At 39.3% G+C, this 14620-nt stretch overlaps 3 protein-coding genes across 3 annotated transcripts; 2 read left to right on the forward strand and 1 right to left on the reverse strand.

The window, feature by feature from the left end:
- The first annotated feature begins 4152 nt into the window (after positions 1-4152).
- Positions 4153-11119, forward strand: LOC118742959. The gene is made up of 4 exons (XM_036475396.1): positions 4153-4542; positions 4663-4826; positions 4899-7076; positions 8475-11119. Exons 1-4 carry the CDS (start codon positions 4485-4487, stop codon positions 10911-10913), a joined length of 4839 nt encoding a protein of 1612 aa, XP_036331289.1. The 5' UTR covers positions 4153-4484; the 3' UTR covers positions 10914-11119.
- LOC118742960 (proteasome subunit alpha type-5) lies at positions 11109-12212 on the reverse strand. The gene is made up of 3 exons (XM_036475397.1): positions 12103-12212; positions 11910-12042; positions 11109-11848 (listed from the first exon to the last, which is right to left on the reverse strand). Exons 2-3 carry the CDS (start codon positions 12040-12042, stop codon positions 11256-11258), a joined length of 726 nt encoding a protein of 241 aa, XP_036331290.1. The 5' UTR covers positions 12103-12212; the 3' UTR covers positions 11109-11255.
- A 1289-nt stretch (positions 12213-13501) lies between these two features.
- On the forward strand, positions 13502-14405 carry LOC118744000 (V-type proton ATPase subunit F 1). The gene is made up of 4 exons (XM_036476763.1): positions 13502-13643; positions 13710-13791; positions 13890-14095; positions 14171-14405. The coding sequence occupies exons 1-4, from the start codon at positions 13593-13595 to the stop codon at positions 14198-14200; spliced, it is 369 nt and encodes a 122-aa protein (XP_036332656.1). The 5' UTR covers positions 13502-13592; the 3' UTR covers positions 14201-14405.
- Positions 14406-14620: the final 215 nt, after the last annotated feature.

Here is a 14620-nt window from a genome sequence, read left to right on the forward strand (position 1 = left end):
AAAAAAGGAGATAGTCTCCGCCATTTCGTTTTGTTGGCATCCTGAAGTTTCGCCATTTTGTCTTGGATGACATTCTCCGACACTAGTATAGAGACAAAAAAATCCAATCAGCTTTTCTAGTAGCACCACCTTGTAAAGATGCGCCTTGTGTAAATCCCAAGAACGAGTTCATAAAGAACAGCTGATTTTTGTTTGCACGTGTACGTGTTTGTACGTGTACGTATGCGTGCGTTTGACGGCTGAACGCCAGTGAAGCATTAAGTTCTGAACACATTGAAAACGACGAGCTACGGACCACAGCTTCCAATTTGCAGCGACATCATGAATTTGTATGAGTTTGACATAAAAGAAGAGGAAGAACCTTATCTGTCGCCAGAAAAATAGAAATAGATCTAATCTGGCCACAACCACAGCCGTCGCGTAGCCCGGTCGTCCCCAAAATAATTATCTACATAAGAGTACGTGTTAAAATAATTTGACAGCTGTGGTTTGTAGCTCGTCGTTTTCATTGTGTTCGGGCTATTAGAATGGCTTCTGTAAAGTGCACAGCACCACAAACGCCCAGAAAACTCGTGGCCCAAACCGAAACTACTCCTGTGAGAGAACAGTCCTAGTAGCGTTGGATCTGACAAATGCGTTTGATAAAGTCTGCCCCTCAAACGATGGTCAGCGAATTATCTAAGTGGTCAACATTCCTCAGCCAATTTCAGGGAAAAAACCAGCAAACCGAGAAACGGGGGGTTCCACAGGGTGGTGTCCTTTACCAACTGCTGTTTAATTACTACTTTTTAAAGCTCCCTCGACTACCAGAGAGTCTCAATTGTCTCTTAAGCTGACAACTGCTCGATATTGGCGTCCGGGATGGAATTGATGACTTATGATCATTAAGTAAACGGTTACCTCTCCGAACTTTCTCGCTTCTTGACTGCGCCTAACCCTCTCCCCTTCGAATGTCTCGGCAATTCTTTTTACCACCAGGCCGAAGGCGGTCAGCTGGAATTTCACGTCGATGACGAACTAATTCCGAGGGTGAATATCCCAAAAATCCTCAGAGTCACTATCGACAGTCTGCTCAGAATACAAAGCCGCAACAGGAACCTCAAGACATGCCAGAACACGGTACTCCCACTACACGACACGCTCAGATCCTCCCCATCATGCTCTGCAAGCAGTTTGATACCTGCATGGTATTGTTTCATCCTTAGAAAAAAATAATAATAATTTAACGGCGTTAAATTTCCAAACGGAAGCTAATCCAATTGCTCTATTTTTTAAGATTTTTCTTTAATTTTTGAAATGATGGCAAAATATACCCTTGCCTTTCTTTTATCAAAACAAAATCTTGACGCCTTTAACATTTAAGCAAGAACCAAAGGAAAAGTAAAATGCCAAGCTATGCCGGAACAGGGCAAAATGGCGAAAAAATCGATTCGAAATCAGTTTGATTTGAATGATTCTGCATCACCTCCCGATTGAAATACCGAAGAATTTAAAATCGGAGCAACTCCTACTTTCGACATATTGATACTGTGGCGAATACTGCGGCAACACAAAGCGAACAACGAGAAATAGGCAGAATGTTCGAGGAATGACGTAGAATGTTCCACAAAGAGAAACGTCAAGTTGGATGAACACTGCGAACAGCGAGAGAAAGAGAATGAGCGATAAACTTCAGAACGTTCTAGAGTTGCCATAAGTGTGAGCGCAGGTATATAAGAGCCACGACACAGCGGAGTTGAGACAGTTACAAGTCAGCAAGCTACAAGTAAAGTGAGCGGAGAATTGAGTTGCGAATAAGCAAGCTATAAGTTTAATTGTGTTAACAAGTAGTAAAGCGTTGTTATTGCTTTAACAAGTATTGTAAAGTGTTTTTACTGTATTAGCAAGTATTGTAAATTGTTTGTTGTACAATAAAGTTAATTGTACTACAAGTTGGTCATCGTTAGCATTTATTTAACAATCCAGCGATACGAGCCCGAGTATATTTGGGTAATCCCTCAAGGTTTCGAGGATAATCGTAACAATACTTTAGTTCTAATACTTTAGTTGTAGGTCTATTTAATGCCTACTTTGGTTCTGTCTTTCTTTGAGAAAGTTGGGCTCTTTTGGATATTATTTACTTTTTTTTAATATTTCATTGCATTGTTTTTTTTTTAATCGTGCCAATTGAAAGACAAGACGAAATTTTGACGGATTAAGCAAAAAATTTTACATTTCTCGTGGTAAATACGAAGTTCAGAATTTTACCTAGCTCATGTGACTAGGTAAAATTTTGACAAATACTAAATATGTATACATATGATGTTAGCTTTGTTTCATAGCAGATAACTATCACAAATTATCACTAATATCTGTTGGAAAACGTTTCTTAACCCAAAAAAATAGCGGAAACTAGCAGCACTCTCTCGTTCTTACACTCTTTTTTTTTTGGCTCTCTTGCTTATTTGTGGTAGTAGAATTTTTACTGGCAGAAAGTTTCTGCCAGAAACTAGCAGCTGTTAAAATGAATAAACAAAAATTCGCGCTAAATATTTTCAATAGTCAAATACACCGATCAGCTGTTTACTGGCATGCTTCCACTAGTTTTGCGTTTCTTTACTATTTTTTTATTTCGCTCTCTGTGAGCGTAATTCTCTCAAATTTCCCATTATTCTTTTTCCTCATAATTATCTGCTAGAAAAGAAAAGAAGCAAAACCATGATTTGTTGTGAAAATCAAAATGGAAGCGAAAAAAAGCGTATGTTACTTTCAAGTTATAAAATAAATATAAATTTTTACAATTTCAAGAACACCCAAAAATACATCTTTCGCACGAGCATTTTTTTTTTTTGTTTCTCAAGTGTCAAATTTTACTTTGCATTTGGCACAGCGAAATTCGCTTCATTTGTACACCATAGTAAATTTTTCCAGACTGTCACACCACAGAGAAAAAAGTTACCGATTGGCACACAGCCAATTCAACGCACGCAGATTATCAGGTGGTCGCTTTTGCTAAGAACACATAAAAGGCAAATCAACACAATGGACGAGGTAAGAATTAAACGTAACCCGCCATTTAAGTTAAATAATAAAGAGTTTATGCAATTATTTACTAAGTCGCGTTCATGAAAGATTGCGGATAATTTAAGCAATTACTCCCTATATCATTTTACAAGAAGACCCCTAATACTTTGTTTAACACCAAAAGAGATACTTCAGAATTAAGGAGCTAAATTTCTGTCTTATTTTTCTTGTAATCTAAGTTTGTTTTAACTTTTATTTTCCATCTTTACCAATTACATCCCTGTGAAAGAATTTCATGAACCAAAAGAATTTCTATCCGGCGAGGTCTTTATTTTGTAGTTTAGATTTACAAGTTAATGTGAAGAAAATAATCGTGTTCAGTTAGCCAGCTGATTAAAAATATTACGATTATCCGATTTATTTGTGTACGCTCTATTAATTTATCCATTAACACAATCTTGACAGCTAAATAAAACCAAATGGAATTAAAACACTTTAGCGGAATTTCTACAGCTAACAACTAGAGATGAAACTTCATTAAGCTCGATAGGTAAACGATCATTGGATCGATTTGCAGCCCCATGAGCTAGGTAAAATTCCTACTCACCACGAGAAATGCCAAAATTTTATATTTATTTATTTAATTTTTATTTATTTATACACATACCCTAAGTATCATGAACCAAAAATACAAGATCACGCCTTCTTCTTAGTAGCCCGATATAACCGCATGTAGGAAAAAAGTTGGGCGACTTTGACATTAGCCATTTGTTTACATTTGTTCGTTGTTTACAATTTGGTGGTGGCTTTTTACTGCAATTTTCTTAATTTTCGCTTGTGACAACGTGTGCACACATAAAGTAAAGAATAATTTAACACAACGACATGATTTATAGAAGAATTTGCATAATAAAAATGATTATTCATGCGTTCAACAATTACGCGGTTTTTTTGTTCTCTTCGTTGTTTACTTATTACAACAAAGATGGCGTAGAGATTTCAACAGCTAGAAAATAACTTTTTTCTTTCTTTCGGTAAGGCGTGATCTTGTGTCTTTCGTTCATGCCCTAAATGCAAATCAATGTAACCGGTAAAATCCTGTACTTGAAATCGATTGTAATTTATCGACTATATACTAATTTTTACTAGTTTCGTATCATAGCTATTTCTAGATAGCCAGATTTGCATAGCAGGAGTTGGATTATTTACCTACATATATGTTATCTTATTGAAGTTTGAAAATATTATTTATGCACTAAATTCATTTCAACAAAGTTGATTCATATCGAAAAGTGATATTTTTACGTAAAACGATGTAGTTATTATTGTGAAATTTCTTGAATTACTAAATCCAACTGATAGCAAAGTCTGGGTGTAGTTTATGGAACGATTTGAGAACTGAACAATTTTCGCATTGCATTTTTTTTTTTTGATTTCCCTCAAATGGAAAAACGGCTGTGCTGGTGAATTAGAATGCAATAATGGCCTATATAAATGTTGTGGAGTGGACCCCTGACCAGGTGACAGACTGGCTGAAAGGTAAGTTGGAAACTAAACCAATTGAAGGTTTTTCCCATTGTCTATGCAACAAAGTGGTAATGTGGGTGCCACTCCCGAACTGTACAAAGTACGTTTCAATTAATATAATTATTTTGTTAGGTTTGGATGAGTCAATGGAGCATTATATTAGTTCATTCACAAACAATGAAGTCGGTGGTCGTCAACTACTTAATATACGACCATACGAATTAGAGCAACTGGGCATGTACTCAATTGGTCATCAAGAAATTGTTTTGGAGGCTGTAGAAAATTTGCGCAATTTTGTAAGAGAACTAATCATTTCGGGAAATACATATATAAAAAATACATACTTACATCTTCTTTATATCTTTTAGTATTACAATTTGGACAAAGAAAACTTGCAGTTTATGGCATTACATGTGGCTACTGCTGCACATAGCTTGCATCGGCAATTAGTTACACATAGTGATACCTCAAAAATTGAGACACAAATTCTGAGCGACATTACCCGCACAATTGGCACCATAAAGCCGCTTATTGGTTGGCTCGAACGCGCACCTTTTCAGGGACAAAAACAATTTACAGAAATTTGTCGAAATTTACTGCGTCTTGGCCTTGAAATGGCTACAATGGCACAACGCGATCGGTTTGTTGAACGCCCGGTGGATCAGATACGTGGAACTGCAGAGAAACTTGAGCGACTTGCAAACTATATAATACAAGATATATCAGATCCCATGTTGCTACAACCAGCTTCGTTAAATTTGGTCACTGTAAAGAAAAGGGAAATGGATCCTGGTTTTGAAATCGAATCCAATTATCATGGAGTTCACCGCATTACAGAAATTAAGTATAATTCTCCAGCACACACCTCCGGCAAAATAGAATATGGCGATGAAATTGTGCAGATCAACTATCAGACAGTAGTAGGCTGGCAGGGGAAAACGGTGTGGCATCAATTACATGTGTCACCGACGGATGTGCTTTTAACATTAAAAAAGCGACCGAAACATATGAAAATTTACGGCCAAATTTACATGCAGCCTTATCGATTACCCAGCAAGAAGCGGACGGTTGGATCACGTTGGGGTGAAAACTTGCCAACTCCAAGAACAGGCTTTCTCACAGTGCCAAACAATTCTGCCGCCTTTGAGCTTCTATCGCTGAAATCTGAAGAAAAGGTCGCTACGACCGCTTCAGACTCGGAATCCAATTGCAGTGACACTTCCACACCCACAGAAACAAAAACATCGGAGAAACGTAGTCGACTATATTATGAAAAGCCGCGTACTGTACTTCAGCGCCGGCACACAATCAGTGGCGACCTCAAGTGTGGCAGTGACGTAACCCAGCATTACAAACCAAAAGCTGGCATTGTGGGTGATCCATCTTCTCCGAGCTTAAGAGATAAATGTAAATCGTTCGGCTTCGGTTTAGAGTTGACTTCGCGACCGAAAACTTGTATTGGTATGGGCGGAAAAAATGAAGATGGTGCTGAAATGCAGGAAGTATTTAACAAATCGAAGATGGCTATAGAAGGCACTGAAAACGCGGAAAACATGATTGAACGTTCAAAGCCCGGAGTAAGCAAGGTTGTGCGCTTTGATGCAAATATGAAATATGAAGACTATCCAGTGGATGAAAAATATACTTGTAATGTAGAAAATACAATTTTAGAGACTTTTGAACCAATTTTGTTTGCTGATGAAGAGGATGAAGATGTATTAGATATGCAGCGTAATGCCGCAAGAGATGAGAGACTTTTAGTCCCGACCACGTCAATACTAACAACAACCCCAGCTACCCCTAAACCTCCAGCGCCTTTGCCAGATGCTATAGCTGAGGCTGCAGTTGTTGAAGCAGTAAACGTGCCAATTGTAGCCCGGCGCGGCCGTCTCGACAAAAGCCACAGTACACCAGCCTACGACAATACGGGCGTAGATTGCGATACTCCTCCTGCTATTGAGCCGCGTAAAGAATTTCTACAGCAAACGCCGCCTGTGCCACCGCCCCGTCCTCGCAAACAAAAAGATATGTTACCGCAGCCTGTACCACCTCCTCCTCCAAAACCAGCTAATCTAATGGGCATTGCATTGCAATTGCCACATTCTCTGCAATCGCCTTCCAGCAGCAAGTTAAATACATCAGCGATTAGTCCAGAAGGAATAAACAATAGTGTATTGCAGTTGCCCTTGTCTACAATGCCGTTAACGATGACTTCGCCATCAATTGCAACAAACACCAATATTAGCTTATCAAGTACTCCAACACAAATCAATGAATTACATACTCCAACAAAAAGTCGCACTTTATCGCTAAAGAAAAAGCACAGCTTAGTAGCTAAAAGACGCAATGTTAATCTGAAGGTGCTCGGAACAGGTGACATACAAGGGCATTTGTATAGACGCACGAAAGATAGACGTGGTGTCACATTTTGGGCCCGACTTTATTTCGTAATGCTCAATACTATTCTGTATGGATTTCGCTCCAAAGAGGCAACAAAAGCTAGTTGTGTCATATTTCTCCCCGGATTCACAGTATCATTGGCCAAGGTAAATAAAAAATCTTGAAAAAAAAAATACCCGGAGTCATAAAAAAGTGTCTCAAAAATGGCATTTTATGTTCAAAGTGAGGTGAGCATGATTTTAGAATTTTAATAAGCTGATGTTTTACTTTCAAAAGTGGCACAATATTTAAAACAATTCTCAACATAAAAACTTAAACTTAACTTTAAAAATATTCGGCCCTATTGAAGTAAGATAAAATAGATTTACAGTCCAATTCTGTGCACTTGATAAATAATTTTTTTTTTTTATAATTTGTCAATTTTTTATTATTTATCGAGAACTGGAATTCTACACATAAATCAAAGGCTTTTTTTAACCGAGTTCCAAAAAAGGAGGAGGTTATCAGTTTTTTTTTATGTATGTTACCGCATAACTTTGGACCACGTTAACCGTTTTAGATAATTCTTGTTGCATCGGAAAGGTAGTGTCTTAGATAATTCAAAATTTACTGATTTCGTATTAGCGATGCCAGGTTTTTCAAAAAGACAAGTAGAATTTTTATTCGTCCTATTACTTCGGCATCTTTTTATTTCCCATAAAATTTAAAAATTTTCTGATTTCGTATTAGCGATGCCAAGTTTTTCAAATTGACAAGTAGAATTTTTATTCGTCCGAAATTTTGTTGACACCCATTTTAATGCAAGCGAACCAAAGCAACTGGCACAGGGTGGACTTTTTAAAGTATGCATATTTCTTAATGGTACGTAGTTAATTTTTACATTTTATTGAAATTAACGTGTGTCTTATAAAAGCATAAACCTATATATAGTGACTCAAACAAATGACCACGTGTTGATTTTTTCATAAATATTCGTAGTGTCTTTTGGGCTATTTTTAGTTATTTTTCTATAAAAATACCGTCCCAAGCTTTAGTCGGAACCATCAAGGGTTTTGACTTTATACAAAATGTATGAAAATTCAACAAAATCATCAAAATTATATATATAATATTTATAGAAAAATAACAAACAAAAATTTATTTGAGACACTGTCAGGCAGATTCTGAACAGAAACTCCCTGGGAGTTTTCTCTCTTTTCCCTTTCCTCCTATCATGAATAAAAATTACTTGAGAACTTTTTATATTAAATGGAGGAGTTCAGCTCTCAAAAAAGTGTCTTATAGCTTTTTCGAAGTTCGAATTTCCTCCTCCCAAGTTTTCGGGGAAAATGCTGCTCCTGGGAATTAATTATTGGGGGATTTCTTTTTCGGGAGAATCAAATTCCAGGAGAACAAACTCCCCGGGAGTATAAGAATTGGCCTGTGTATTTTTTTCTAATATGCCTACGAGAAAAATTTAAAATCTGCTCGATTTAACCTAAAACTATGATTACGGGCCTTAAAAAATTAAATTCATTTCATTTCATTTTTTTGCCCATCTACAGGAAGTACATTCGAAGCCACACGCCTTTAAAGTATATCATGCAGCGAAGACATTCTACTTCGCAGTGGAGTCTCAAGATGCTCTAAATCAGTGGGTAGAACTGCTCAGGCAAGCCACTTTGTTTCCACAAACGAACTCACAGAATATGCGACAGCTTGCAACAGCCGGTGCTATGGACAATATAAACACTAAAGATCTATTTTCAGAAACGGATAGTTCAGGCGAAGAAACTGAATCCATGGTGTCCAGCAATTTATGTACGCCATCGCCCCAGTCTTCTGGAAAGGATATCGTCTCAAATTTATCGTCCACTACATCCACGCCCACCTCATCGCAGCCAAAACAGGAACGCCGATATTTGGGTTCCCTGCGCAAACTGACCAAAGGCACACTGCAGTTCAAAAGTAGCGGGTCGTCTAGTGAAAAGAAGCCTTCGAGTGACATTCCAGTGCCTACAGATCAATATCGGAGTTATAGAAAAGTACCGGGGGGAAGTTTTGGCTTACAGATTGGCACGAATACGCCAGGGTACCACCACGATCTATCGTTTCAATCGCCTCAAAACAGCAGCCCTCCTACGCATATATTAAATACTTCACAACCGCATTTGGTACCTGCAGCGGCGCCTCCACCACCTCCGCCGCATGATTTGGGACGTAAGCTTTCGCTGTCTTCAAGTCACGTTTCAATCGTAAGCAACGGCACTGATTTCTCGCTCAATTCCTCAGTGGTGTCTACATCCTGTTTAGGCCCACCATCGTCACCGGCACCAGTGCCAGAACGCAATGAATCGTATCCTGAAACCCACCAGTCACCTGGCGCTCAGAGCACGTCCACATCAACTTCAAGCATATCATCGAGGTCCATGCGAAAAATACCATATAACTTTATACATGCATCCAATCCAAATTTAGTCGAGTTCGATTTCCAAACATCAAAAACACTTGACTATTCGCTGCCTAAGATCAACTCTGCCAATTCGTGGGATGCACATCACAACATACAAAGCTTCATCACATTAAAGGATCTAATGCTACGTAAACAGGAGGAGGAGGCCCAGGAGATGTATAACAATCGTGTGTTGCTGGGTGTCGAGAAGAAGGAGGTGCTACAAAATAGAATTGGTGGAGCTGGGGGCGGTTGTGGTGACAGCTGCGCCGGTAGTATTAGCAGCAAATTATCAAAAACACAGAATCGCAGCTTGCCGAAAACGCCCGATTATGAAATTAGTTTTAAGCCGGACGATGAAGATATTCGTCGCACACGCACCAAGGAAGGTCTGAAACTGCGGGACTTTGGCTACGAACTAATATCCGGTGACGAACCAATAAGCTCTGGCAGCGCAGGTGCTGGCGTATTGGCGGCGTCACGTCAAAACTCTAACATGTCCACAGCAAGTAGCAACGCTGACCACCACTCTGAGAGTAGCAAATCGCGTTCGTTTGCATTGCTGCCGCACAAAAGCAAAAAGCATTCGAGTAATAGTTGCTCCTCTACATCTTCGATTACCGAGTTGGCCAGCGGCAGCGAAAAACGTTCTGGTAGTATTAAAAAGAAAAGCAAAAGTGAGCGTATTTTCCAGCAATTCCACAAACATACGGGTAGCATAAGCAGCGGAAGTTCGGCAATGACCATGACTTTGCCGCTAAACAAACACAAATCCAGCCAGCGGGAGATGGAATTGTGCAACAGTGGAAAAAGCGGTATTAGCGGTGCAGGTATAAAGAAAAGTCATACCTACAATCATGATTTGAAAGAGAAGGCGGGTATCAAATATGATGCGCATCGCAAAAATTCTGTGCCAATTTTGACTAAGTTGAGCACGACATTCGGTGTCGGAAGTAACAGTAGTGGGGCCAATGCTGCTGGATCAGTAAACAACAGTAGTGCGCCCGGTAAGAGTAGCAAAGAAAAACGTCTGCTGGGCTCACCATTGCTGCATCGCACCGTTTTTGGCGCGCATCACCATCAGCAACAACAGCAACATAATATGAGTGGAATTTCAATGCCCACGACGCCGACTTGTACTGGTCGAGAATATGACCGGGAGATTTTCTCACAGATAATCTTTCCAAAAGTGAACACCGCACATCATCAGCAGCATCAATCCAATCACTACCAGAGTGATCGTAATGGCGCGAACAGTTCGCGACATGTACAATCCAACTCAGTAATCACCGCTCCGGATGTGGTGGCTCCACCACCGCCCCTACCGCCTCACGAACCCCGAGACGGCAACAGCAGCAGCAGAAACCTTAAGGATGCAAATGCTGCTACTGGAACGGCTGCACCAACAATCAATTCGCCCGAGTATCCACATATGGAATGTCCCCCGGTATTTGAACCCGAAATATACTCATTAACTGATACGCATGCTAGCCAAACACTGTTGCTCCGTCGCAAAGACAGCGGCAGTAACGGCGTTGAAAAGCAGCAGTAGCAAATTTAATTACGAACAGGGACAAATATAGGAATATCCTATTAGAAATACCCTAAGCTGTTTAGAGACAGCTGCGTACGTCAAATAATATAGTGTCTTCCCTTAGTTAGTTTTATGTTCTTTGGCTTTAAGTTTGAGAGTCATGTAAATTGAATATTTTTGAACATAGTTTTAGTCGAAATAAAGTCTATATAATATTTTATGAACATATTCAGATATAAAGTATCCAAAAGCCCTAATTTTTTTATATTTTATTTAAATACAAAGTACCATAAGCAAAACAAATTGAATGTGCATCTATGAGTAGTCGCTTCCCGACACATCTCACTGACCCTTACTGTTCTAAAGCGCACCTATTTCCCGTTCTACCTCTTCCTTCGAAAACATGCGGAAATCTTCGTTTGGTCTCATCACCAGCACTTCAACATTCTTCGATTCCAATTTTTCCTCCATTACTTGTTTCAAAATAGACATTGCCAATTTTGTCGCTTCTTGCAAACTCATATCTTTATGATATTCATCTTTCAGTGTTTGTTGGGCTCCCTCGCTGCCGGAACCAATTGCTTTAGCACCATAGCGCACATACGTTCCCGATGGATCCATGTGCCAAAGCTGAGGAATACCTTCATTAATTCCGGCAAATAGCATGGCGACACCAAATGGGCGACTCATTGCCGAGCCGCCATCACTGCTGTCTCCAAACTGTATAGCCATAGCAGAAACTGCTTGCGCACACGATTCGATCGGCATTGGTTCATTGTAGATGAACCAATAGTTTTGGCATTCCACTCGTGCACGGTCAATCAATGTTCGTGCATCAGCAGTCAGTCCAGATGTAACACAACCAATGTGTCGGTCTACTTGGACGATTTTTTCTACACTACTAGATACCATCAAATCAGAAGTGTTACGTTTCTCGGCAGCGAGTACCACACCTACAGATCAATTTCAAATCGTTAGAACTAAGTACTATTGTGATAATATTATGCAGCTTACCGCTACTTGTGCAAATTCCAATGGCAGTGGATCCTAATTTAATAGCCTCTATGGCGTATTCGACCTGGAAGAGGCGTCCTTCTGGTGAAAAGGTATTTACACCACGATCATACTCAGCACGTGTTAAAAACATCTGAAATATTATAAATGCACTATACAACTTTTGTCATTATATTTTAGCCACAGGACTCACATTTCAACTCAAATTTTATGATTATTCAGAGAAAGAACTAATTAATAATAAGCGGCTAGGAAAATGACCAAACACTTTTGCCGTCTATAACGCTGTCAACAGAAACGTCAAAAACCAGCATTACCAACAGCTCACGCAGGAAGCCACCTGAAGAAAAAATGATATAGACTGGGTTCACACAGAGAAACTTTTGTTGCTCATTTACGGCAATTTCTCTTTTGGTGAAGCTTTTCTCGTTCACACAGAGCAATTCTACACACAATTGTTGTTGTCAGCTGTGAACGGCCAATTAGAATTACTCAGACGGACGAGAGCACAAAGCGTGTTGCCCGAGCACGAGCAGCTCGGTGCCCTTCCTCCTTCCTCGTCACTGCCTCTCCCACAAGTAACGAGTTGCCGCGACAAAAGTTTCTCTGCCCGAATCTAGACATATAAAGTTTACAAACTGTCTATTAGTGTGTTTACAGGCAACTTTTAGTTAAGGGCAACAATTACCGGGTGTCAACGGCCTTCCAAATAAACGCTGACAATGAAAATGGGCGGCAACCAACTTTTGAGTTAATTGGCTTTAAGATAACCTGAAAAATAGCCTCATGTAAACACCCTATAAAAGCAATTTTGTGAATACCCATAATAATTATCGTTATTGCTATAAATGCGCGAGCAGATTTCGAAAAATTGCATGTTTTATTGAAAGGGGAATAGTTTATTTTTGTTGCTGTTGTTGTTGTTGTAGCGGCTAAAACAACACCGCCCAGATCGGTTAGTATCTCAATCGTTGTCGTCAAGTTCAACTAACGGAAGACCCAGAGATAGAGGCGTTCAGCCACTATAGGGTCTGTCCACAGGGACAGAGGTGTCAGTTGCGTGGGGTTTTTCGGGCATACGAAGAGATGTTGCGAGTCGTGGGGTGTCTCTCCGCATACCGGACACTCATACCTCTGCATCTAATCTGCTTAGGTATGAGTTCAGCCTGCTGCAGTAGCCAAAGCGAAGTTGGGCTATTGTTGTCCGCGGCCAATTGCCTTGTCGGCTAGCGACTTGAGGACCTTGTTGCGGCTCTGTACTTTGTTGATAATTGCGGTTGTGTGTAAAGACAAGGAGAGCAGACTTTCGAATGTTACTCCGAGTATTTTTGGGTTATTCATCATCGGAATTGGTGTGTCATCAACGTAAATACCCTGCGGTAGTCTGACCTCCTTCGTCCAGGTGGTAAATAAGGGCGCAGAGGATTTTGTAGGGCGCTTTTATATGAGTACCCTTAATATTCTTTCACATATTTGAAATTTTATTTATCAATTTACGACGTTAAAATTAAAAAAAATTCCGGCACAGTACTCCTTTTGCAATCTGAAGCGAAATTGGTCGGCGGCAACTTTGGTTCTTCAGTCAAGCTCTTCTACGTTCTACTTGTGTCATTTGACATATGTCAGCTGACCATTTGCGAACTCTGCCTAGAAAAATTTAGTTTATTGATCAAAAAGTGGAAAATGGCTTTACATTCAGCAAGAGGAAAACTTATATCCGTAATTGGAGATGAAGTAAGTAACTATGGGCATTTTTCAACAGTTTAAATATTATTCTCCACTGTTCCTTTTTATTTCTAGGACACCTGTGTTGGTTTTCTTCTGGGTGGAGTTGGCGAAATCAACAAGAATCGCCATCCCAATTTTATGGTCGTTGACAAAAGTTAGTGGAATTATTTGCTACATATGTATTTTCGTTTTGGCACATATTTTACTTCAATTTTATACATATTTAATTAAATTTTATACAATTTTGAATAGATACGGCAGTAAGCGAAGTGGAAGATTGTTTTAGACGTTTTGTAAAGCGCGATGACATCGATATTATTTTGATAAACCAAAATTGCGCTGAACTCATTCGTCACGTGATTGATGCACACACATCGCCAGTACCAGCGGTGCTGGAAATTCCATCTAAGGATCATCCATATGATGCTAGTAAAGATTCGATTCTGAGACGTGCTAGAGTAAGTCAATAACAAAGTTCGGCCAGTGCCCTTAAACGATATTAACATGGTCTTGTTGTTTTCTTTTCGTTACAGGGCATGTTCAATCCTGAAGATTTCAATTAAATATCATGCCGAAGTAAATAAAAGATGTTCACAACTCAAACTTTTAATTCAAAACCCCAGTATTTCAAGCCTTTTGTTTTTATTTAATTCGTTGTTAGTTCTTGTGATTGTCTTAAAATGCAATAAATTTGTTGGCCAAGAAATTGGCTTGCATTCCATTTTAGGGTTTGTTAAAAAATAAAAAATAATAAATTACTTAAAACTATATGAAATAGATAATCAGTTGATCAATTGCGGGAAGTATAACAAAATAAACACGGATTTATCTGCTCGCAGCTTAGTACGAGCGGTAATCTGAATTATTTAGATATTCATGTGGCTGTAGATATATATAATAGGGATTGTATACTGCGCTATTAGGACTATTTTGTCCCTCATAGCTCATCGCAACCCCTGGCATAGCCCTAAAGCTCTAACCAA

Source organism: Rhagoletis pomonella, unplaced genomic scaffold (assembly GCF_013731165.1).
Source record: "Rhagoletis pomonella isolate Grant_MI unplaced genomic scaffold, Rhpom_1.0 Rhpom_scaffold_00007, whole genome shotgun sequence".
Taxonomy (NCBI): domain Eukaryota; kingdom Metazoa; phylum Arthropoda; class Insecta; order Diptera; family Tephritidae; genus Rhagoletis; species Rhagoletis pomonella.